Below are 26,638 nucleotides of genomic sequence, written 5' to 3' on the forward strand. Positions count from 1 at the left end.
AAAACGTTACCAAGATACTATTGTCAGCCACTCGACCCTCCACACATAAGGCGTATGAGTCCGCATGGCGGCATTGGAGCAGCTGGTGTCATAAATCAAAGATTAATCCTGTTTCAGCAAAATTAAACCAAATTCTGGTGTTTCTGTCAGAGTATTTTAACACTGGAGTTGCTTACAGAACCGTTAATGTTGTTCGTTCAGCTATATCGTCTAGCCACAATAAGATTGACGGTTACCCAGTTGGGCAGCACCCACTGGTAACACAACTGTTAAAGGGTATGGTGAATATCCGACCCCCCAAACCAAGATACAATCACACATGGGATGTCACAAGAGTAACAAAATACTTGTCATCCATGGGAAGTTCCAGAAAATTGTCATTAAAGCTATTATCACTCAAACTTGCCATGTTATTTGCACTCTCATGCCCAGAACGAGTCTCTTCCCTGTCTAAACTCGACTTGCGATACTGCCAAGTACTTCCAGAAGGCATCTCGTTCACCTTGACTTCTCCGAGAAAGCGAGGATCTCCTGAGGACATGGCCAAAGCCTTCTTTGCAAAATTTCATTCAGACAGCAAGCTCTGCCCAGTTAACACTTTTCAATGTTACTTGAAAGCCACTAGAAAGGTTAGACCACTGATTCCCTCTTCAAAACCAGATATTGTGTTCATCTCATTCATCAAGCCCCATAAACCTGTTACTTCGACCACTTTAGCCCGCTGGCTACGTGAAGTAATAAAAGCCGCTGGTATTAACACAGATATATTCAAGGCACATTCTGTACGAGGTGCTTCAACAACAGCTGCAGCAAACAACGTCCCAATAGGTGACATTATGAACATGGCAGACTGGACATCACCCAGTACCTTCCAACGCTTCTACTACAAGCCAGTACATAACAGCAGCTATGCTAACGCTGTCTTGAACACAAACAAAGCTTAGTTCTTCTAACCCAAAGTCATTTATATTGTTGAATACGTTCAAGTTACGAATAAATGTATTAATTTCACAAACTCACTGTGTTAATGTCTGCATTTATTCAGACATATTGTTGAGGGCGTTAAAATCTACCTATTGTTTTCTCATATATTTCGAACGGAGTTTGTGAAATATAATCCCAATTATACAAGGGCCGCGAAGCGGCCTGAAAGTATAATTGAAATTATATTAACAAACGAAGTGAGAAATATATGAGATACCCTCCCGCCCTCGTACTTGTCAAATATTAACAAATGACTAGTCATTCCCATCATATATTTCTCATCGTGGAGTCTCTTCACACAGGCGTTAAAAAGATGAAAAGTACTATGTGACTTCGCACTTAGTGCAGCACGGGATTCTGGGATTACGTCATCAATATTTAAACTCTAGGGGAGTGGAGTGCGTTAAAATGTGGTCCGAAGCACAAATGGCAGGATTCTACCTATTGTTTTCTCATATATTTCTCACTTCGTTTGTTAATATAATTTCAATTATACTTTCAGGCCGCTTCGCGGCCCTTGTATAATTGGGATTTTCACACGGCTGGCTCTACTGCAAGGCCCTCATCTACAACGGTATGCTTGTCGTGGAACCGTGGTCGCTGCACCTCCCCTTATTCTCCCTGTCGGTACGCTCACTGTTGTGCTAAGTGCTCGGGCTCGCACCGGGAGCCACAGTGCCCTGAGTCGCAATCCTCGTCGCTTAAGCTGAGGGAACGTTCCGCGTCGCCTGTGCTGTCTCGTGCGAGAGAGCGTAGACGTTGACTCTGCTGTTGTGCCGTCGAAGTGGGAGCGAAGCTGCCTCCCCTTCGTACATTGTCGTTACCGTTTGCCGCGAGTCTCGCCACTCGCTGTCGTTATATCGTTCCCGCTGTTGCTGCTTTCCGTTCTTAGCTCGATTGGAGGTTACCCCCCGGCGTCGTCTGTCCCACTTCAAGACAGAGTTAACCCGTTATACCTACGGTTTTCGCAGCGTAACGAAACACGTAACGAAAAACAGTTTGACGCTGCAATTAACTGCTGCCATACCACCCCTCGTTTGTTTATTTGGGTTGGTACTGTTGGGCTGGCCGATTAAAGTTCTCCTATTATTATTTAGTTATATATTGATTTATCTATTTACCAGTAGTTAGCCAGGTTAGACCCCTTCAATAAGCTGATATCAATGTCGAGGGTTCTGGTGTTACAGTTGACTGTGTTGTGTGCTGCGTCCATTGAATTGAGCCGCCTCCCCAACCCCCCCCCCCTCCCCCCCCTCGTGGTCCGTTTGTTATAGCTGTTCGAGTATTGCCCCGCTTCCAGCTTACCCCTAATTAATTTCGTTTCAGCCGCCGTCGCGCTCCCTCCAGTTTCCAGTGTCACCCCGCTCAGGGTTGAAAGGTTCGCTATGGAATTAAGACACCACCCTGACCAAGACCGAGTTTCTTATATTCTAAACGGTATTCAGGAGGGGTTTCGCCTAGGCTTCAGCAATGTGCCACAGCTGCGATCTGCAAGGCGAAATAAAAAATCAGCCGAGGAGCACCCAGTCGTAATCGACGAGTACTTGGCCAACGAAGTGGCATTAGGCAGGGTGTCGGGCCCTTTTTCCCACTCCCCCCTACCAGATTTGCACATCAGTAGTTTCGGGGTCATCCCCAAGAGCGGGCAGCCAGGTAAATGGCGTTTGATCGTGGACTTATCGTCACCCGAGGGCTCCAGCGTTAACGATGGAATTAATGCGGACCAATTTTCATTGCAATACATCAAAGTGGACGACATTATCAGAATGGTTAGTAGATTGGGCGTGGGGGCGATGATGGCTAAATTTGACGTGCAGTCGGCTTACCGTAACGTTGCGGTTCACCCATCGGACCGTTATCTTCTCGGCATGAAGTGGCGCGGCATGTTTTACGTCGATTTAGCTCTCCCGTTTGGGCTACGCTCTGCCCCTTGCATCTTTGATTCAATTGCGGCGGTGGTGGAATGGATCTTGACCAACAACTATCAGGTGTCAGATTTGCTTCATTACCTGGATGACTTCATTACCGCGGGTCCTCCAGGTTCCGGGGTTTGCGGCCGCAATCTCGGCACGGCTATCAGTGTCTGCGCAAGTCTTGGAATCCCTCTTCACCCTGAAAAATGTGAAGGCCCGGCGACGACCCTAGTTGTCCTGGGCATCGAACTGGACTCCATTAGGCAAATTGCGCGTCTCCCAGAACATAAATTGGGCAAAGTGCGTGCATTAGTTAACTCTTGGGCAAACCGCCAATGGTGTCGTAAGACCGAACTCGAATCTCTTATTGGCCTCCTCCACCATGCAGCTAAGGTGGTTTGGCCAGGGAGAACGTTTATCAGGCGCATGATAAATCTGCTTTGCTGCTTCAGGAATGCTAACCACCCGATTCGTTTAAACGCCGAGTTTCATCTGGATCTCCAGTGGTGGCGTCAGTTCCTGGAAACGTGGAACGGTGTTGGCTTTTGGCTGCATCCTGGTATGACGACACCGGCTCAAATCGAAGTTACGTCCGACGCCGCTGGCTCACTGGGATACGGCGCCTTTTTCAAGGAAGAGTGGTTCAATGGCATTTGGTTTGCCACCCAGAAGCCCCTCTCAATTGCATACAAAGAGCTTTTCCCCATTGCTGTTGCGGCACACGTTTGGGGAAGACATTGGCGGCTGCTTCATGTCAGGTTCAGGTCTGACAATGAGGCGGTGGTGTCTATCCTTAATTCGAGAACATCTAAAGTCCCGTGCATAATGCATCTACTTCGTAGTCTTCTGCTAGCAGCAGTGCAGTTCAGCTTTACCTTCTCTGCTGTTCATGTCCCCGGTGTACAGAACCCAATTGCTGACGCACTTTCCCGCTTCCGTTGGCAGGACTTTCGGAAGTTAGCCCCATGGGCCAGGCCCGTGCCCACTCAGATCCCGGGTCACGTGTTGGAGGACCTCACATCTCAGCTCTAGAAGCCCGTTGCCGAGAGCTGATGAAAGAGGGATTAGCTCCGAGCACCCGACGATCCTACGCAAGCGCCCAGAACAGATTTACAGCCTTTTGCTTGCAGTTTGGAAAAGCCCACGCGGACGGCTCTGTCTGTCCAGCAGATGAATGGACTTTGTGCCTGTTCGCGTCATTCTTGTCTCAGTCCTTGAACCATGCGTCGATTAAGGCCTACCTTTCGGCAGTCCGTGCGCTTCACGTAGAGCAAGGCTTTCCTGACCCCTTGCTTGACCGGCCAAGACTACAGAGAGTGATAAGAGGCATTAAACGCGTCCAGGGGACCAAAGCCACGGATCGTTTACCCATCACTGATGACATTATGTGGTCGATTCACGGACATTTGGACATGTCCCAGGTGGATCACTTAATGTTTTGGGCAGCCTGTTGCCTAGCTTACTTTGGTTTCATGCGTTCTGCAGAGTTTACTGTACCTAAATTAAGCGGTTATTCCTCAGCTATTCACTTGAGCGTGCAAGATATAGCAGTAGACTCTATAGACGCGCCGTCGTGTCTTTGTGTGCATATTAAAGCGTCTAAGACTGACCCATTCCGAAAGGGCTGTCGAGTTTACGTGGGTAGGGCCACCCCTCCTTTGTGCGCAGTCCATTCTCTATTAGCGTATCTGAAGATCAGAGGAGATTCCCCAGGGCCATTGTTTTTGTTGCAATCTGGTCAACCGTTGACACGCCCTCTTCTTACCAACTGGCTTAGAAAACTCTTGTTATTGGCGAATATCCCAGGGAACTATTCCAGCCATAGTTTTAGAATAGGCGCGGCTACGGTAGCAGCCCGAAACGGAGTTCCCGATCACCTGATACAGTCGATGGGCCGGTAGTCCAGCAACGCCTACCAGCGATATATCAGATCCCCAGTGGAGGTATTGGCTTCAGCCTCGGCACGTTTATCGAAATAAAGTACTGTCTTTGTCGTCGGATAGTGCCTTTCTTTTTCTACTGCGATTTGCTGAGGCTCTCTGCTTGCATGGGTTAGGTGCTTGTGGTAGTTGGGGGTCGTAGGTACCATGGCCCCCGGGCCATCGTTCCTCTCCCAAGCACCTTGGACTATAGTTGGTGAGCTGTGGCCCGGTCGCCATGGTTACCTCCGTGGTAGGGCGTAGTCTGATTGATGCGCACAGCTCGCACCATGGTACCTAACCCCAAGCTTATCTAGACGATGAGTTTTAAATGAGCATGAATGAAATTCAGGCAAGTTAAAACCGAGTCGTAGCGGCCAGCGGCTACCCACCCCAATAATATGCGGTGGGGGGGGGGGGGTGGGGCGCGTTTTTGCTAAGGACTTAGTGGCAGCTTTGCCAGCAGTCTTGGTAGCTTTGGCTGTGAGCGTGCAGCAAAAAATTTTTATCCCGCCCGCCCACTCCTCTATTGGTGGGAGCAAGGTGAGTATTATTCCACTGAGTGGTCAGTGTGACAGGTACCAGGTGGTGAGCTGTGGCCCGGTCGCCATGGTTACCTCCGTGGTAGGGCGTAGTCTGATTGATGCGCACAGCTCGCACCATGGTACCTAACCCCAAACTTATCTAGACGATGAGTTTTAATGACGTATGGTACCAGTTGGTGGCTCGTTTAAAAAAACAGTGTTCAAAAACTGACGCCAAGTCACGATATTTTTCGGGGCATTTGTACAAAGTTGTCTTCTAAGAATAGACCCTTTCACGGTTTCTTAGAAACCAGAACCAGAAACCATAATAGCAGAAACGCAACGTCCAAAATCGTGGAGAAAACCAACACCTAAAAGGTTTTCAGAAATGAATTCATTCAGTTTACTCTTAAATTAAACACTTTGGGTGACGTAGCGGTGAGAGCGCCTCTCATCAATGCGACTAGGGTTCGATTCTCAGACTCGTCGTATGTGAGAAGAGTTGTTTGTCGTTTTTCTCCTGTGCTTCGAAGGTTGTTTTATTCGGGTTCTCCTGTTTTCCTCCCTCCGTAAAAATCAACTTCTAAATTCTAATTCGATCTAGAAAGGGTCTAGATGAAAAAGTTATTCTGTCTTATTCTAGTTACCCTGTCAAATTGTGGATTTTTATTATTTTATTTTACTTTGTACTTTTGACAATCTACAAAAACGTGTTGTTTAGTTCGTGTAGAGTGCAAACAATTAATCCGTGAAACACTAATTACTAAATAGTGCTAATTAAACAATAGAAAACAATGGAATTTGCATGAAATTGTGCTATTTAGTATTACTAAAGTTTCACGGTCATATTGTTTGCACTCCAGTGTTTCTTGTGTCGTATATTCGTATACAACGTTCATGTTTATTAACTTGTCTAAGAGACACCTGTGTCAGGTATTAATGACGTATGTAACAGTTGGTGGCTCGTTTAAAAAAATAGTGTTCAAAAACTGACGCCAAGTCACGATATTTTTCGGTGCATTTGTACAAAGTTGTCTTCTAAGAATAGACCCTTTCACGGTTTCTTACTTCCATATTGCTTGGGGGGGCAAGTTTACTAAGAAGCGACGGGGAAAGATATATGTTTTTCGTTATATTTCCATTGTGAGGTAAATTTTCGAGACCAAACTTTTTCTGTAGACGGAGAATCCTCTGTTCAATGTTTTGTGTGCTGTTTTTGAGCCGATAGAGCCAGCATAACACTGGTTCTCAGAGAGACGGAAGACTCGATCATACTGGTTCAATTTGACCATTAAAAAAATCTTGCCTCGACAAGAATGATCGATCGGCTCAAAAACGTCACAAAACATTGAACAGAGGATTCTCCATCTCCAGACAAAGTTTGGTCTCGAAAATTTACCTCAGAATGGAATTATAACGAAAAACGTATCTCTTTCCCCGTCGCTTCTTAGTAATCTTGCCCCACCCCCCTCCCCTCCCTCCAAGCAATATGGCGTCGGAAACCGTGAAAGGGTCTATAAGAGTGTAAAATATATATCCGTTAAACAGCTAGCCTGCGTAGTGGCGCTCTAGGGGATATGAGGAGGGAGCTGTGTGTTGTAGTGAGTTTGTAGTGTGTCATACGTATTTAACTGAACATCAGCCTCTGGGGAGGGAGGGAGGCTCGGCAACGACTCCACATATTATATCTCAACGTACAATAAAAAAGAGTAATGATGAAAAGGTAAATTATACACCGTGAAAAGATGAAAAAACTGTGTGCATGTAATTGTGTGTAAATGTTTGCTCTTTTACTCCGACGAAGGACTAGCGTCCGAAACGTCAGCAAGTTTTTTCATCTTTTCACGGTGTATAATTTACCTTTTTATCATTACTGTTTCATTAGAAACACCGACGCAGCTCACACTAGTTTTTAGCTAGTTATCTCTTGATAAAAAAGAGTCATCATTTTTATTATTTGACGTATTTGAAAACTGTAGTTTCGCAAGTTAACTCACGAACAGTGCGTGTTTTAGAAGGAAAATGTGACGGTGCTCTTAAAGGATGGCAAGGGAGTGTTGAATGTACTAGGCTCTCCTTATTTCTTTTTTCCATTACATTTCAGGCGAACGAGTTTTTCTTCTTCTCCGGTTTGTTGGCAATAGTTTTGATCATCTTTATGATCATGTCTTACTTCTATAAGTACGAATATTACTCCGTCAATGGAGTCAAGCCTGGACCAGACGATGAATCCCACCCTCTCACAGAAAAAACAGACGCTGCTGCACCACCCGACGACAAATAGTAACCAAACGTATCAATACATAACTACAAGGCTGCGTTTACATGGTACCAGACGAATTTTAAATCCTATAGAAATCGGTAAAACTAAATACTATTGAATAGTATATGATCTATGGAATAGTATATGATCTAAGGCCGCGTTTACACGGTACCAGACGAATTTAAAAACCTATAGAAATCGGTAAAACTAAGTACTACTGAATAGTATAAGATCTATGGTCCTTTAATGAGTTGTATTTAGTCCTAATTACTGCTTCACAGGTCTACTGTCTACACTCGTAATGATCATAACGATTGTCTCCATTATCAATTGGGGTAACTAGCAAATTGTTGCAGTAAATACATAGAGTAATGATAAATTAAGACATCGAGTTATAAATGAAGTATAGAGTTGTTTTTATTAACCCGTGAAATGCAAATTAGAAGACCTTAATTACTTTGCGTTCTTTTGTTGTCATTTCACTATACACACTTATGATATCTGTTTCACGGGTTTATGAAAAGCACTCAAAAGCACTCAATTAGTATCATAATTATACAGCTTCTCATTAATCCCATATAGGTAACTGTCCAATCATTTTCTTAATTGGACAGGTCTTGTTGATATGGGATTAATTAGGCAGCTATATAATTAATAGGTAACGGGATTTCATGCTCTGCAATCAAGAAATAATTAGACTCGAAAAATTCCTCTGACTGCCAAATTGTACTCGGCCTACGGCCTCATCCAAATTTGTCAGTCCTCGGAATTTTCCTCGTCCAATTATTTCTTAATTGGACAGCATGGAGTCCTATTACATATGCAAACAAAACGTGTACCAGGTAAAAACAATAAAAATTGTTATAACTTTGGTACAATTAAATTATTTTGGCTTTTTGGCTTTAAAAAACCACATTTTAAAAAGTCGTAAAACTATGAAATAGTCCATGAATGCCTTCCAGGGGTGTTTTCGATGTTAAATGACGCTTGTATTTCTCTAAGATAAATTATTTTAGCTAGACTCGAAGGGTCGTAATAGGTGGAAGAATTATAGAAGTCGATCGTAGAGTGCATACAAAAACCCGTGGAAAAAGTACCAATATACCTTATTCGTAGTATGTTTTCCCAATTGAACGTGACAAACCTCTAGGGGAATGAACAGCTATTGTTTTGAAACTCGTCGGGATATCATCGTTATTCCTTTCGTATCTTTTGAGATACTCATGAATTTTTCGAAGAGTAAAAACAAAATAAAATGGATCCTCTGGAGGTCTTTCACGCTGAATCGGGAAAACATTGTCACACCACGATTAAGGTCTATTAGAGCTAAATATAAAACAAAGGATTTGGCACTTTTGTGTACTATATTTGTACTAGTTATAAAGAGTGCAAACCATATATCCATGAAATAGTACTAACTAATTAGTACTAAATAGCACCAATGAAACAATTGAAAACAAAACAAAAAACACACACAAAAAAAAAACGTGTTTGGTTCTTTTTTTTTTTGTTTTTTGTTTTTTTTTTTTTGCTATTTCACGGATATAATGGTTTGCACTCTCACTAGTTCTTTTTCACAGGTTCGTTGTGTATACTCGACCATAATTCTACTCACATCGACCTTTCAATTATTTATATTTATATTTTCAGTTAATGTAAATGGTGTTTAAGTATCACAAATTGATATATTTATAAGTAGTATTCCTTTACTTCAAAACGCTTCTCAAAAAATTTTTTTTTTTAATTTGTTTGCTGTGTAGGACTGATAACACAAAAATGTGGTATAGTGCATAGATAGTCTACCATATATCCGTCAAAAACTTTGGAAGTTATTGCACAAATTTGCACAAGCTAGTAAGTTCAGTAGATCTCATTAGACCGTAAAAACCTTTGCACAAATTTGTACAATTTTGTTAAGTTTTTCAAGGATATATGAAATGCTTTCTAACAAAAGATAATGTGGCAGTAGATAATCTTGGTAATATTTTGTCATCAGAGATTAGTATATTTAGGTTATATTTCTATTTGCACGAGATAGGAGAGTAGATAGAACGTTGTTCTACCCAAAGTTTTATTTTATTTTAAAGCAGGGCCAGTAAAAGTGAGGATTAGTTTGAATTAATTGCTGCCATTACAATTAGTATTTGTAAGGTATTAGGAATAAGATTCTTTGAATTGTATCAATATAGTATTCCGCGCGTTCATGAGTATCAAAATCCATCTTCTCACGTATCCGTATAATATATAGAGGATATTACATGGGCGCGCGGAGATACGAAATTTATCTTCGAGTGTTGAAAAGATCTCTCACACGTGAGCGCAGCGAACGAGTGAGAGATTTTCAACACGAGAAGATAAATTTCGTATCTCCAAGCGCCCATGTAATATTCTGTTTATTATATAATTATCAATGAAAGTATGTTTTGGCTTTTTCAGGCAATTCTTTTCGTGTATTTTCGAATAGCCATCGCAATGGTGTTATTTTCACACGTGAAAATAACATGTTATTTTCACGTGTGAAGATATCGATTTTTCGAAATAGAGAAAAATAGATATTTCATTGGTAATTATATAATAAAAAGAAGTAATATTCAAGCAAGGGAATGACAATTCTAAAATAAACTTATTGGGAAATGTTATTCCCTAGCAGATAGTTTGAATTATCGATCATCGATTTATAAACCAAAGAATTCAATTTAATAAACCGGAAATGGGAAATTGTTGTTTGAATCGGAAGAGTAGCATTGAAATGGCTTCTCATTGGTATGTGATTCACTTGCAGTTGCCAGAATCGATATTTTTATTCAGTTAACTGAATCATGGAGGTTGCTTTATAATAACTGTCGAAACGGTTTATTATTATCAGGGACTTTAAGATTTACAAAATGTACGAAGGCGACGTCAACCGGTAGTGTAGATAATTCCTCTTTGGGGTTCTGTTCATTGGAGATTTCATTGGAGATTTCATAGTCAGTAAAGTCAACTCATCCACTGTCAAGACAGACTTTGAAGGCGCGAAACCCCAAAGTGGAGTTATTACAAATCTTAAAGTCCCTATTATAATTGATACTATGGTAAGATCGATGTTCGAAATTGAAATATTTGTTTTTGGTGCTTGATTTATACTTTGTTTTTAAGGGGGGAATAAGAATTTAATGGAAATCATATAAATGGATAAAATAAGTTAATAAATTATAATTTGGGATTATTTTCTTATCTTTCGTTCTTCGGCTATTTCTTTCTGTCTCGCATTTGCTCTTTCCTTCTCTCTCTCTCTCTTTCTCTCTCTCTCTCTTTCTTTCTTTCTTTTCCGTTCTTTTCATTCGTTTTCAGTTACTTTACTAAAATAATAAAATTGCTTCGCCACGAACAGACCTGGCAAACGCCGATCATTGTCGTTCACACCGTAGCTGACCAACTATAAATCAATCCCTATACATCTGCTAAAGACAGGCTTTGTATAGGCCCTCTTGCTTAATCAATACTATTAAGTATTCCAGGTTTAGTTTCATATGTTCTCATTAATATAGGCAAAGCTTTCGTCTTGTTAAAACCGTTAATCGCTGGTCGTTTGTGGTCTAACTTTTTAATCACTCCAAATGAGGTTTTGACTTTAAAAAAAAGCTGAATTTAATCAGGTATTTAGATGATCTCCACGCGTCCCAGTTCATGTAATAAGAGTAAATTATAAGAGACAGCAGAAAATGAATGATTACTGTAAAATAATCTGCTAAGAAAGGTGTGACTAAAGGTAATTTAATTTCAGTTTGACGTCAATGAAACTTTTAAAACAAACTGACGAAAGCTAAGGCGTAGTTCCATGCTGAGCAACATCAGTCTTCAAATAAAGACGAAGAAAATAGTTTTTTGCAGGTTATTTATCTCAACCAAGAGAATATTCTCTTGTCTCAACGTAAAGGCAAACTGAATAAAAACATTGCGAAACAAATCTCGAATGAACTAATAAGTTTTTCATCGAAAAATACGCTCTTTTTTTTTTCTTTTTGCGAAATTTTCGGAATGTCAGTATTATGACTATTGGGAGTTAAAAAAGTAATATTGAGTTTAGTCAAACTTGATAAGATACGAAATACATACAAGCCAGGTTGTCTATCATATTGGATGGATTCGGAAGTGACGTAAATGGTTTGTTTGGTCGTTTTGAAGCGTCTCATTAAATGCTTTTATAAATATCAGATTTGGGTACCCTGTGGTTTTTTGGCTCAACTGAAAGCATCCCCTTAACCTGAAACTATACCACAATTCAACTTTACGACTTACATAGCATTGATTGCGAGCTCTCTCTGTACCCAAATCAAGTGTCAAACCTTTTCTGAGGCGAGGGTTGAGCGTAACCCTCATTTCCGGCCTCAGCTCCCCGACTAAAACAAACCGTATTTAGAGTTAGTAGGTCATTTGTGAAGCAGGTTTGTACATGACCAATGCAGCTGGAAAATACTAGCTACACGCCACGTGGAAGCGACTGAGAATGCATAAAAACCTCCGTTTTCAGTTTCGAAAGTTTCATCAAATTTGGTCGTTACTCGTACAACAGCTCAATTCAAGATGGCGGCTGGAATGACGATTTTTCGAGTCAGAATAAAAACAAATTTCATTAAAGGAATAAAAACTTTTCAAAATTTAACGATACTATTTAGTAAAGTGAATTGGTTTGTGTCTAAAGTCTGCTTTAGCAAAAACAAATTCCTTTTTTTGTCGCTGAATGTTTCTCGTTCGTCTTCGGTCGAACTGGTCCTCGCTAATCAGCGCGGTGACATGGAGGAAAAATTAGCTGGTTAAGATCAATGAACATAACAGTTTTAACTCCGATACATTATACTAACTTTAAGCCTTTTTACATGTTAGTGGGAAAATAGTGTTTCACCTGCTCGTTTCTATCTGACTAATGACCTTTTTCAACGTCACAGAACCAGCTGTTGTAAACAATTGTCGAACGACTACTAAATGATACTAGAAAAAAAGACATGGTTTTTATATATTTTTTCAGTATAATTAACAAACAAAAACAGAAGAGTATTTCTCATTAGACATGACTTTTAGTAAAGAGCTTTGTGTGAAATTACTGAAGAGCTTAAAGAAAGCAAATTAAGTAATGCAACATTTATGGTAATTTTTTCTTTTTTTCAAATTTATTTATTTATATATATATTTTTTTTGTCAGTTAGCTTGGTTCTCATTCTTATAAATTCATTTAAATTTTAAATATATCTTTTTTTCTTTGCTCCGTTTTCTTCGTATTTTTACAACCAACCATGTAAAAACGGTCAAAATCTTCAAAAAAAAAACAAACAATCCATTTGTGCTATTCATACAGGCCTCAGCAATAAACTCTATAACATCTATAAAAAGACTTATTTACAATTACTTAAGTACGCTCAGCTGTTTATTTGAGGTTTTTACGGCTTTCATTTCTTACATACACACCAGAACTGCATGAAAACATGATGATTACATATTAGAGACCTTTAGCATCAGGTTTACCGCCACGGAAAAACATTCAGCATCAATGAAATTCAATATGGCGGCTCTTCCTGCTAAAACTTCGTCATGACGCTTTGCTAAGGCTGCGTTCATAATGTATGGCAGGGGGGGGGGGGGGGGGGGGGGGGCAGGTGAAAATTTGAAATGTCCAGAATAATTCTTAACACCCAACCCCCCCCCCCCCCTTAAACTCATGCAAAAAAATACGATCCCCCCTAAGCAAGGCTTGTAGCTTCTTCCAAAAATTGTGCTCCCCCCCCCCCCCCTTCTTTCCTACCAAAATTTTCCCGATTCCCTTTCAATTTCACCTGCCCCCTCCTCTGCCATTCATTATGAACACAGCCTAAATGTCGAAAGTTTAACGAAAAACACCTGACGTTGAACTGCAGTTTGAGGTTTGCGGTACCTAGCAAGAACGTCTTGCTAAAGGTCTCTATTGTTATATCTTAATAGGTGTGCATAGCTCCTCTATAGTATCACTTTCGGCAATATTGGTTGCCTTAAAAGAACTAACATTACGTGGAAATTAGAGGATACTACTCGCTGCACGGTAATACTCCACGAAAGTTTCACTTTAGTGTGGTAAACATTAATCACAAATCCAAACGAGCATTTATAAGGAATAATGAGGAAGCTCAAACGAGAGAGAAGCTTAAATATCTGAAAGAACCTCAGTAGAACACGTGAATATATAACACACTAAAAAGAAGCTATAGGTCTAACGGAAGGGTGGCTGGGTGTCCAGGTAGATAGGTGGATAGAGAGATAGGTGGGTGTATGGGAAAGGGATGACACAGCCGTGAGTAACTGAATGGGTAAATGGAAGAATGAAAACTGTGTAATATTTAGCGCGTCTATTTACTCTATAGGCGAGTTATCCGTAAAAAAAATTTTTTTTTACAAAGAGAGATATAATTAATATAGATATTATGACTACCTTGCGAAATTAATATTAGGTATTTTAGATGTTTTGAAAGTTAAGGACGACTTTACAGTAGCCGATTAGTAACGTCCGTGTCGTGCTTCAACCAGAGGAGGACTGAGAGCTATAGAGTAAGTGATTTGAATTCACTTCTAGTTCAAAGTCCTCTGACAAAGCTGCCATTATTTTGAACCGTAATAAGTTATTAAAATCGTCATGTACACAACGACTCTTGTTTCAATTACGACGAAGAAAAGCACCTCTGAGAAGAAAGAAAACTCTTCAGCTTTCCCTATCGTTTGATTGAATACTATGTTATTCGTGTATTTATTTACCTTGGAATATCTCAAAATTTAATATGCTATGCTTAGAAGACGTCAATGTGAAGGATGGATAAATTGAAATTGAAATCCGAGGAATTGGATGTGTGCAAGTCAGGGTAGCCAAAAATGAAAAACGACAACTGGCGCAAAATGAGAAATAAAAGAGCTGCTTAAAAAACTAAAGGAAAGGAAAGGAAAGGAAAGGAAAGGAAAGGAAAGGAAAGGAAAGGAAAGAACCCGAAAAAACTGTCCAATCGCACTATCCAAACGCTAAAAAGCGCGACTTCAGTTTTTTCGATCTGAATATTTGGGAAGACGTAAATCTGGATTATTTTTATTCCCTTTAGCCCACTGCCACGCCGCTAAAACCAGTTGAAAAACTAATAAATAAATGAATAAATAAATAAATAAATATGAAAACAACTACCGTTCACATTTTCACATGTTTGAGTATTTCTTTGTGTGTGTGTGTTTTGACTACAAACATTAGAAGACTTAGTTCATTCCAACCAGTCATCAATAGAACTTAACTAAGTATCTTTTGATGTGATGAAATAATGAGGGCTCCCCGTAACAAGTAGTATATATCGATATATAGCGGTCTATATAATTTGCTCATACTGCCTCGAGGGGTCTATCTAATGATGCAGCCTGTTCGCCCACTAAACATGGTCATTCACTCTTAGGTGACAAATGACGATACTTACGTAGAAATCTTAAGGTCCACGTGAGACATGTCTTCACATTTTTGATGAAGTTGCTGAATTTCTGAAACTGAGATGATAACGTTTTGAAAATTTTGACATAGTTTGGTATTGTTGCATTAAACGCCATGTGTTTTGGAACCCTAATGTTGTCCCTTTATTCATAAGTATGACGTACTACCTTGCACGATATTTTTTTAAAACTTCAGTCTTTTTACAGATAGAAAAGGTTAATTAACCATATTTTAACTCTATATATTCCACTGAATAATTGATCATTTTGGAATTAACCGTATTGATACACAATTTTCCCCCTCTATTATGCTAGCAAAACAATCCTTCAAAACAGATAAACAAAACAATTGGATTAATGAAGTCTTTGAGAAGGTTGGTATGAATACTCAGGAGATGCTTTACATAAGGCTTGTCTAACCTTCCGGGTTTCACTATAGCTTACGTACCCGTTCCTTTACCCAGACACGAGTACCTCAAACTTGTTATACAACACAGAAGGCGAGAGTCTATTCTTGCTGGTCTTACATAACGCTGTGCTCTAGATTCACGTGGCCGGTAGTAAAGTTCCTAATTGTCTGGGATGATTCTACTTGTATAGTTCTAGGTTTTAAAAAGGCCTGTTGGATCTGGAACTTTAAGTATTGTGGACCATTGAGTTGAATGAGCAGATTGTATATTGTTTTCGTATTATTCGATTCAAGGCCAACTCTTACCCAGTTGTATAACGACAGCGCTACATAATGTCATCGTTCACAAGATACTCAATGCCGGTTTCTGTCATTCATTGTGCTAAAAAGTCCCCTTCAAGTCCTATGGAGCAAGTCTCAAGGAATTCACAATTCATTTTTCCACCCGAGCAAATCGAGGGAAACTTTCAAGACAGGTATGAACACTGGTTTGATTTCTCAAGGATTCTTCTTCCGGCGACACATTTCTGTTGTGAGCAAGACAGACAGCGTTCTACTTTGGAGGTCGGAGTTTGTCCCCCTCTTATCCCAGCAGATCAAATGGTCCAGTCTCAACCGTGTTGGACAGATTTCCCACGTAAACGTAAGAGAACGACCCGAGAAGAACCAGAGAACCATGCAAACCAAGACGACAAACACCCAAGAGAAGAACAACTCAAACGCGAAGAAAGTGAAGAAGAAGAATACAAAAGCCCCAAAAGAAAACTAATTTTAAGACTGGTGCAAGATAAGGAGAAAATCGAGAATAGAGAGTGGAAGTCCGCCAAAATGGACAGCGATAGCAAGGAAGTCACTTCGTCCGTCTGTGAAGAAAACAAGATGGATCAATCCCAACCTACAGACAACAAACCGAGCAAGATGAAACTCGAAGAATACCTAGAGAAAAGAAGAAAAAACAACGCTTCAGCTAAGAAGTCAAGAGAAGCGAGGCGAATGAGAGAATTACAGACACAAATTCACGCCGCTTATCTAGAAGATGAGAATTCAAAGCTGAGAACAATTGTTGGAGCTCTTCGAAAGGAAAATACCCACCTTCGGGACTTACTCATCGTTTGAACATTAGACGCAGCCAATCATAATGAGCCAACGCATGCATTTGTAGGTTGTATCGATGACTCAATTCAATCGTTTTCAGACTCTTTACGACCGAACAGCGGAAACGAAGGGTTTAAGATATACTAGTCGCATAATAAAGAATGACGCAACAGGAAAAATAAGATTTTTGTAAAGAAAAACCAAAGAAACTTAATCTTCAAAAATATAAAGTTTCAATTTTTCTTTTTCTTTTTTTTTTTTTTCTTCTTTTTTTTCTTTTTCTTTTTTTCTTTTCTGTTTCCAATCGAGGATATATGGCTGTTTGTGTGTGTGTGTTTTTTAACACCAAGTTTGTAAATGTTCGCAGCATGATGCACGAATACATAACACGGTTATACCTCAATAAACCTATTGCATTCAATATCCACTTTGAGTTGAGATTCAATTTTTGGGAACACTGACAATGGGAAGGAAGGAAAGACGTAGAATCTTTTAGTAAGCTTTATCCATTATCATCATATATCATCATATCTCAAAGGAACCCAGCTTGATTCAAAAAAAATGCTTCTAGGTTTTTTGTTTTAAACAAGCTACTTCCATTCTCACTTTCCTGGCCGGTCGAATTATTTTCAATTAAGTGATCCCTTTTATTGCTTGTAAAGTCTAAGATGAAGTAAAGCACAACCGATTTTTCCATGATTTAGTACTCCTACAATTTTCAAATTTTTCATCTCCAACTCAGTGATGTGGACCAATTTTAAACAATAACCTCTTCCACTGAATTAAAAATAAAAATAAATAGTGTGATCTATGTCTAGTACATTTTGTTGGTATTCTTCTTTAAAGAAGGTTTCGCCAACCAGTTGACCAGTTGTTTTGGTCTCACTCCTTTCTTGTCACTGCCCTTCTTGTGTATTATATAACAATGACAGCTAATACTTTATTTTTGAACCTAGACCTTCCTACCCATCCATTAGCTCTTCGCACTTTATACTTTAATACCCTACATGTTTTCTCGTTATTATAAGTACCTATGAATCAGGTCTCGCGTGAAAATATTCAACGCGCTGGGGAAACGGCAGGACTAATGGGAGCGTACGATTGGAAACATGACTCGCGTAAGGATGACCTAAATGGAAAATAATACGAATCCCATGCATTAACATCCCACTCAACTGCTTGGGGAAAGCGAGTTATAAAAATAAATCTTTTTTTTTTCCACGGAAGAATAAGCATGAAAAGAGGCACGATCAGCATGCTGGCTGACACCTCGAATATGAACTAAACTCCCTAAAAGAAAAAGAAAAGCAAAAAAGGAAAAAATATTTTTATAACTTCGGAAAAAATCAATTACATTTAAGGGGGAAGAGAAAGAGAAAGAGAGAAAGAGAAAGAGAAAGAGAGAAAGAGAAAGAGAAAGAGAAAGAGAGAAAGAGAAAGAGAAAGAGAGAAAGAGAAAGAGAGAGAGAGAGAGAGAGAGAGAGAGATGTCTTTTATTTAATCTCGGGAAATTTCATCAATGTACAAATTGGTTTTCATGAAAACCGAGTTCATAGGTAATATATATAAAAAATTAATAATAACGTTAAGAATATATAGACAGATTTATGAAATACATTCTCATCTACCCCCCAAAAATATTATAGTAATTAAAGTGTTAAGGACCAACAGACGAAAGATTCCTCTTAAAAGATTTTAAATTATTGGACAGTCTGACACTTTGGGGTAACGAGTTCCACACTTTTGCACCGTCATAAGAGAGAGCTCTTTTTAAAAACTCAGTGCTGGGTTTCGGTAACTTTAAGCACTTCTCTCTACCACGAAAATCGTAGGTATTTTCTTGAAAATAAAAGAGTTCCCTTACAGATTTTGGTGCAAGTGCATTTAAAGTCTTAAACATCATTATTGCTTTATGCTCCTTTCTTCTTCTTTGTAAGCTTTTCCAGCCTAAAGAAGTTAAAATATCACTAGATCTGACATCGTAGCTGCTTTTTGTTATTATTCTTGCAGCTCTATTTTGCATTTTTTGCAATCTTTCAGCAGACGTTACTGGTAAATTATCCCATACCACGTCACAATAGTCAAACCAAGGTAAAACGAGAGCCTCATATATGGTAATAGCTGTCTCCAAGGGGATGTAATCGCGGACTCGTCTTATGCCACTCAATCCAGAGGATATTTTTTTACAAATGTAATCAATATGAGCAACCCAAGACACCCGTTCGTCAATCACAACACCCAGAGTTTTTGCTGTAGAGACTCTAGTAATTGGTTTGCTATTTAAATATATGTGTGGTTCGGAGGTAATTTTTTTCAATTTATCGTCAGAAGCAATAAACATGTGCTCTGTTTTAGCTGAATTTAAGCTAAGTTTGTTAGCTTTCAACCAGTTATGAATATTGGAAATATCAGCGTTCACCTCGTCAAATAGAGTCTTTTGTGATGTGCCACAAGTGGTGAGACTTGTGTCATCAGCATACATTCTAGCATTTGAAAATTTGACACTATTTGGCAGATCGTTTATGTAAATAATAAATAATAATGGCCCAAGGATTGAGCCTTGAGGGATGCCGCAATCGAGTGTTCTAGAGCTAGATAAGGTATGGTTTATGTAGCATCTCTGACTACGATCTGTGAGGTAAGATTTGAACCACTTTATCGACTCTTCTGCAATCCCATAATAGTATAATTTGTGGAGAAGTATGGAGTGATTTACTGTGTCAAAAGCTTTTTTAAAATCTAGGAAAGTGACACAGTTCAATTTACCTTCATCCATATTGGTAAGCCACTCCGTTGTGGCTTCTAGGAGTGCAGTAGTAGTCGAATGAAGCGGTCTAAATCCCGACTGCTTTTGAGAAAGTAAATTATTTGAGTTTAGATACTCATATAACTGGTTAAAAACTATTCTCTCGAAAATCTTAGCAATAGTAGGTAAGACCGAAATGGGACGGTAATTATTCAAATCATCTTTGTCATTAGCTTTATGAATTGGCGTAACTTTCGCAAGTTTCAAGCCGTTAGGAAAAATCCCTTTATCAACTGATTGATTGAATAGCTTCACTAGTGATTGACTTATTACTGGTGAAGCAATCTTGATGAAATGAGATGGTATACCGTCAAGACCTGTCGCTTTTTTAACGTCAATAGAATTAATGATTTTCATAAGTTCATCAACTGATGTGTGTCGTAAGGTGAATGTTGAGCCAATTCTAATTAGATAATCATTATAAGCAGTCGGTCCATCGGGAATTAAACAAGCTAATTTAGTCCCAATTTCAGAAAAATGACAATTGAATACCTCAGCTATTTCCTTCGAGTCACACATCGATGTATCACCTGTTTTGATAGATGTTACATAAGAGCCAGATTTAGTCCTTCGTGAGAGGACTTCATTAATAGCTTTCCAGACCTCCTTTGAGTTTTTTGAATTTTGTGCAAAATGATTTTCATAATATGACTTCTTGGCTCTTTTTATCTCGTTGTTGACGCGATTTCTAATAGACTTATAATCACTCCAGTCGTCCCTCGAATTCGTTTGAGTAGCTTTTTGTTTCATTTTATCTCTATCGTACATAGCTTTCCTCAAATCAGTTGTCATCCAGAGAAAGAGAAAGAGAAAGAGAAAGAGAAAGAGAAAGAGAAAGAGAAAGAGTTCTGCTAAAGCGAAAGTCAATAGTATTTCATGCAGATATGCTATCTGTTCGCTCTAGCAGAGAAAACTCCAGGTTAAAATGATATGACCATGGAAAAGAAAACATATAATAATGACTGGTTTACAATAGAGAGATGTTCCTTCGTGGTGGGGCTGAAAACACATGAATCGCTATAGCCGTAAAAAAAGAAAACCTTGTTTTCATAAAACAGAGTTTTTGTAGATAATCAAGAACCAAATTCAAGTGTAGGAAAAGGTGAGTAGTTAAACCTGCTTTTGACTATACTTTCGCACAGAAAATAGATTGAAAAATAACAAATTCAAACAACGATGACCTAACAGCTGTTATGAATCATATGCAAAATTGTCGGAGGTTATTATTGAGCCATCACAGCGGGAAAGAAAAGACAAAAACCTTATAGCAGAATAAACAGTTATTTAGCTCAGTTCGCACTTTAATGACGGACTACGTATGCAGCAGCGTTGTTGTGAGTCATACTTTCCATTTAGATAGAATTCATTCCCACGTATGAAAACAACTAGTCTAAGCTGATGCACAAAAGGATATAGATAGTCATCGATAAACCGTTCAAAATATCATTCAATAGTAACTCTAACTCCAGTGAGATTTATATTTGTTTTAGGTTTTCGGCGTTTTAATTTCTGTTTTTTTTCGTTTTTTTTTTTTGTCGGTTTACTCAATCCTTGTCGATCGCAGGTGGAAAATGACGTAGACGATGACGTGTATCTTAAGCACTTCTGGAGCTCTGTTTATAACGCACGAACAAAAGCACCAACCAATAAAGAGATTTTAATTTCCTCACTAGTTTCATTCCATTTGGGTTTTCCTTCAACTTCTAAATATTTATATTTTTAAATAGAAAGATTTGTTTTGCAGTCGGGATCGATGTTATGTAAGTGGTAAAAAACCATACGTCTACAAAAACGTCCTGGGGAATGATTGCATATAACTGTATATGAAATCAGTTCTGCTAGGTCAAGGCTGCGTTAATATTATGTGGCAGGGGGCAGGTGAAATTGAGGGGGGATCGGGAAAATTTTTATCAGAAAAATGGGGGGATGCACAGTTGGAGGAAGCTACGAACCTTGCTTGGGGGGGGGGGGATCGTATTGTTTTTGCATGACTTTAAGGGGGGGTGTAAAGAATTATTCTGGACATTTCAAATTTTCACCTGCCCCCCCTCTCTGCCATACATTATGAACGCAGCCTAACTAGAATGAAGGAAGAAAACAACGAGCGTTGACAGAAAATAGGAAAACGGCGATAGGCGTCTGTAAAACAACCGCAAAAGAATGAATGATTCACAGGGCATGAAAAAAGGAATGAAAAATACGAATCTTTGAAATTAAGAATTAAAAAAGATCCTTTGAAAACCCGCGATGCGAGGAACGTTAAAACCTTTTTTCCTTTTTCCATGCATATTTCTATCACCACACTAAGCTAATTTCACCAAATAACTCATTAAAAAACTTGTTAATTATTCTAGAGGTTGAATATGAAAAAGCCAGGTTTCCAATTCTAGCGCGCGCAACTTCCCCTTATTCGATGCGGCATATAGAGACTCGGAGAAAAACATTAGCGAATGCGGGCCTTTCAGCACGTTTTCTAAGAATTTAGAAAAATTTTGGTGAGAAAAAAAGGTTCGCTTTCTCAGAGTATACAAAAAAAATTGAGTATATTTTTGTGAGACTTTTCGCAAGCTAAATGATTCAAAACTTCTACATCGTATCAGAACGTCGTATTTGGTTTAGGTGGATGGGTCTCGATACGGAATCAAACCATGATCAATGAACCTCCTCGGCTCGGGCGTAATGTTTTTCCATTCCAGACCACGTGTCGTTATCTAGAGCATTATTTCTTTGTTTACCGTCTGCGCTCGATGGAAGAAGCACGAATATGGCCGATACAACTCAGACAAAGAATCTTATTCTCAAGGGAATGACATGTGGTATGAAATGGTAAAACATTACGCCCGAGCCGAGGAGATGTATATACACATCACTGAGACACACTGTTCAAGGTACTTATCGAGACAAAAATGATAGCCAACCGGAGGTCCCGAGGAAGAATTGCGTGCATTTTTAATTAAACCTCAGGGGCGTAGCCAGGATTTTCCGAAGGGTGGGGAGATCAAGATCCAAAAAACTGCCATTTCGTTTGGGAAAAAACTCCAAAACAAAAATAGAAAAGAAGAGAAAAAATTAAGAAATCGCATTACATTTGATGCCACGAGGGGGGAGAGGGAGGGGAGTGCCTGCCCCAAAGCGATAAATTATGATCGCTCACTAAATAGCCGAAAAAAATGCGTTTCATAACAAATTAGGATTAACAGCAATTAAACCTAACAATAGAACAATAACACCTATCTAAAAGCTAGGGCAGGGTCAGGGACATAAATAATAAGCAAGGCCATAGTTAATATCAACTATGGTAAGGCCGATACTAGCTTGAAAATGATAGAATCCAAACTGAAAATGAAAATACCACCGTGGACAGCTGTTGCGACCCTGATTGAGTCTCTTTATCACGTTGTAGCAAAATAGCATAACGGCTAATGAGTGTATGCTATAATGCGCTTGATAATGACAAAACACGATGGACTCAAATTTAGGATTATTCTAATAGACGGAACATCTATTGTCTTTGGAACCAAAACGGAAATGGAGGTATGAAGTAGAGATGTCAATAACGTTCGTTTTCATAACTGAATAATTGCCAAGCCTGTATTTGCATGCTTTTTGACCCTAATTTCGAGGTATACTGACGAAAACTATATTAATGGCAGTGGCGGATCCAGGACTTTAAGAGGGGGGGTTCATTTTTGCAGATCTCAGCACAACAACGTTCTCTTGCATCATCATTTTTCCCATGAGGCACATCACTGGCCTAGGGGCGCTCCTGATAAGGATAACCTATCAACCAGTCCAGGCCCTATTATTGTGGGCGAAGGTGCTAATTTTCAAAAAGCGGACCTACCATACTTTTTTTTTTTTTTTTAATATAAAAAATTCAAGGTACCAGCCAGTAGGGGGGGGGGGGGGGTTCATTTGCACCCCCTAAACCCGCCACAGTATAGAAAGGATATAACTATTCCAGGAATCAAATCCAGGGCCTTGAATATTGAGGAGAAGGGGCGCTGAAAGTGCAGGTTGAACCAATAGTAAGCTAAAAAAAACAACTTAAAATTTGGTTGAAAAACGGTATATTTTGGAGTAAAGGTGGTCACAACCACAACCACATGCATCGTAGTGAGCGTGGTAGTCTTATATAACAGTTTTCACACAATCCTGGCAATGTGTGCGCGTGCGATTTATTGCTCATCAAAATAAACATTTCAGTCTTCAGTGCACGTTTTCATTTCCTGAACTATTTATTGCAGAACGGATATTTGGAGAAACTTTTCTCAGGTAAACGTGATTGTTTGTTGTGAAGTAGAAGAAATGTGCTGTTGTTTATTAAGGCGATCGTAGTGGGAACACCATGCAATGAAAACACTGTTCTGGTTTGATTTTCCAGAGCATTTACTATACAGAAGATTGAAATCGAGAGGAGGCCTTAGAAAGAGCGGGAAGTTTTTTTCTTCTTCTTTTTTTCTTTTTTGTCATTAAATTTCTATTAGCTATAGTATTGAGGGGAAAACTGGGTTATGCATTAATCGTTATAATATGATCGGTACAAAGATCTGGAACAGCCTTCCACTGGCCCTGTGGAGGGTTCACGACTTAACAAGATTCAAGTCTGGCCTTAAAAAGCATTTTAGATTTCGCTAAAAAATAACCCTGTGCACCATGCAATACTACATGTTAAGTGTTTTAATCTTAGTACTTTCTAATAATTTTGCATTAATTCTGTAATATATTTTCTGTCTTTTAACAGAGCCTCATTCAAACCAGCTTTACTGAACTGGGCACCTCTGTATAAATATTGTTGATAAAGAAATATTGTTGATAAGTAAATAAATGAATAAACAAATGACCCCCGGGACGAAGTGGGGACTTAACGCGGCGAAACCGGGGCCGATTTAACGCGTATGTTTTAGCGTGAATGCACGGGTATACGGCAAATTTAACGCATACGTCAGCAATTTATCTTAAATTATCCGCCCTGTCCCGGGGATCTGGGGGAGTGGGGTAGGGTTCAATCAACTAGTACATTAGTTTGAAGGAGGCGAAAAAAAAGGGAAAAAATGGAAAAATATTCAGATAATTCATTGAGCTAAGATTAGATACTGATGGCTTAATGTATAGTTTCTTTTGTATTGAAGCTTATGACAAAGTTTAATTGTCAAAACCGGAAACAAGGATTAGTTGAAAATGATGATAATGATCGTTAATCCTTTTATATGTTGGTATTAGAATACTTCTCGCTTCACAGCTCGTAAAACCTCAAAAGCTTGAGGAGTAAACACAAAAACCATGGCTGCAGTCTTTTTGTCATCCATGGTTATACAAACTCTTTTTAAACAGGGTTCATGAGGAAAAGTGGGCTCCCCCCCAAAAACGCTAATTTACGAGGGAATAAAAAAATTCCTAAATAAGGTTTTTGTATTGATTTGTAAGTCACCAGCAACGAATGAGATCGCTAAAACAAGATGTTATCACCATTAAAAAACAAAATTAATTTTGTTCGAAAGAGCGTACTGAACACTTTTACTGATTTGCACTCCAAAAAGCCGGCATTTACATTGCGCTCAGATATTTATAGAGATATGTATTATTAGTAAATATCAATGATACAAAAGTTTGAGATATCGAAATACCAATAAAGAGGGTTTATTACATAACGTGTACGTTGATCATGAACAAAGATCTGTATATTGGCTTAATGGGCTAGTGAATAACTGATTGTACTTGGAATAAAAAGCAGATTAATAACTCTAGAAAAAGCATTAAATCATGATCTACAAAAAGCACTAAATCATTCTCTTGCCTTGACACTTCTTTAGCCAAGAATTCGGATACGTTTTTCCGTCACGACTAAATATAATTCAAGATGGCTTCCTAAGCAAGTGCAAACAGCACAAGATCATTCCAGAATGTACTATCTTTATAAACTATTGCTTTTAAAACAAAAGAGAAAAACGATTTACTCAAATCTCAGTAGATAACAACGGAGCTGAACCAATACTTTGCTCTCATCAGATTGATTGATTAAGACAAGTGATTGACGTGTGGTAATGAATGAATGACATTGATTACACATTTAGTAATTAACACTGACAAGTAACTCCACCTCCTAGCATGACAAATGGCTTTGGTGCGTCAGTTAGTATTTATTACTTGGCGAATAAACACGCCATGATCATGACAAATGGCTTAAAATATCATCAAAGATTATTTGCGCATCATTTCATAGTAGTTTAATAAAAGTGCATTCGTATCCTTAACTTTTTTTTTTTTTTCAAAAATAATTTTGAAATATTCCTCTCATTTTTAAGGCGTTTATCGTACAAGTGCAACCTCTTGAGTGAACAAGAAGTAGAGGGCTAGGTCGTTCTTTTGCCAGTTGCCGTTTTACGTATGCCTTTATTTCGTATAAATTCAATGATTTTATTTCATTTCTAAACATGATGGTGGCTACTTTTTTCTTAGGAGATTTACAGCAACATGGTTTTAGCTTCTTTCCTAACAGATTCAGTTTTCCAAAAGCGTTTTCCCCATGGTTTACTAAGTTGAATAAATGTGAGAGTACTTCAGACAACCAACTAATAGTAAATTAAGTTCGAAATCAGCCAAAGACCTTGCTGGTTTAGTCAACTTCAGTTGTAATGCTTTTTTGTTTTTGTCAATATAAGGCAGATTAGAACTCCTGATTTTTTAAAACTATTTCCAAAGTAAGATTTCGAAACGTTAATTACGCAGCTACCGAAGCTTAATTAATTAAGCATCGAGTGTTAGCTTAATAAAGACTTGTGAGAAATGAGAAACTATGAATTAGACTTTTAGAAATCTCAGAAAGTTGAGATATTGTTCTCGGCAAATTACTCAACTGCCGGAGGAACTGGCTGGTGAACTTGAAAGAACTGTGTTTTAAATCGGTGATCATGAGTAACCTTAATGTAGAGGTAACTGAAACAGACGCTAGATTAAAATATTGGTGCGGAAACTTGAAACATGGTTGTCTTCAAGTAAAGTTAGTTCTTAAACTATTAGTCGAGCTAGCTTTTAAATTGTGTTAGTAAAGGACAGCTACAGAATGGTTTCCACAGACCATTAGAGAACTTGGGGAAACTTGGAAGGTAGTTTTGAAAACGTACGGTAACTGATGAACTTGTGTACAAGAACTAAGTTTTTAATTTTAAAATTATCGGATGTTAAACTCATACGAGGGTTCCCTTCTAGCAAAATCTCCCTCGTTGGTAGAGCGGAACATTTTCTCTGTCTGAAGAATCGC

At 38.8% G+C, this 26,638-nt stretch overlaps 3 protein-coding genes across 4 annotated transcripts in view; all 3 read left to right on the forward strand.

The window, feature by feature from the left end:
• LOC116288029 (solute carrier family 15 member 1) overlaps positions 1-10,811 on the forward strand; it is a 37,893-nt gene extending 27,082 nt beyond the window's left edge. Inside the window, exon 23 of one of the 2 annotated variants that reach the window (XM_031694744.2) lies at positions 7,445-10,811. In XM_031694744.2, the coding sequence (XP_031550604.1) occupies positions 7,445-7,624 (180 nt within the window). In that variant the 3' untranslated portion in view covers positions 7,625-10,811. Of the gene's footprint in view, positions 1-2,310; positions 2,469-7,444 lie in introns of those variants that run through there. The other variant, XM_089036452.1, reaches the window with a different exon arrangement.
• On the forward strand, positions 3,752-5,934 carry LOC148907092 (uncharacterized). Its single transcript, XM_089036453.1, has one exon. It carries the CDS (start codon positions 3,863-3,865, stop codon positions 4,796-4,798), a length of 936 nt encoding a protein of 311 aa, XP_088892579.1. The 5' UTR covers positions 3,752-3,862; the 3' UTR covers positions 4,799-5,934.
• Positions 10,812-15,523: 4,712 nt separating the features above from the next.
• Positions 15,524-16,801, forward strand: LOC116288012 (uncharacterized). The gene has a single exon (XM_031694728.2). The coding sequence runs from the start codon at positions 15,810-15,812 to the stop codon at positions 16,590-16,592; it is 783 nt and encodes a 260-aa protein (XP_031550588.1). The 5' UTR covers positions 15,524-15,809; the 3' UTR covers positions 16,593-16,801.
• Positions 16,802-26,638: the final 9,837 nt, after the last annotated feature.

This window comes from Actinia tenebrosa, unplaced genomic scaffold (genome assembly GCF_029948245.1).
Source record: "Actinia tenebrosa isolate PJP-AT-01 unplaced genomic scaffold, QUT_ActTen_1.0 PGA_scaffold4__44_contigs__length_22323623, whole genome shotgun sequence".
NCBI lineage: Eukaryota > Metazoa > Cnidaria > Anthozoa > Actiniaria > Actiniidae > Actinia > Actinia tenebrosa.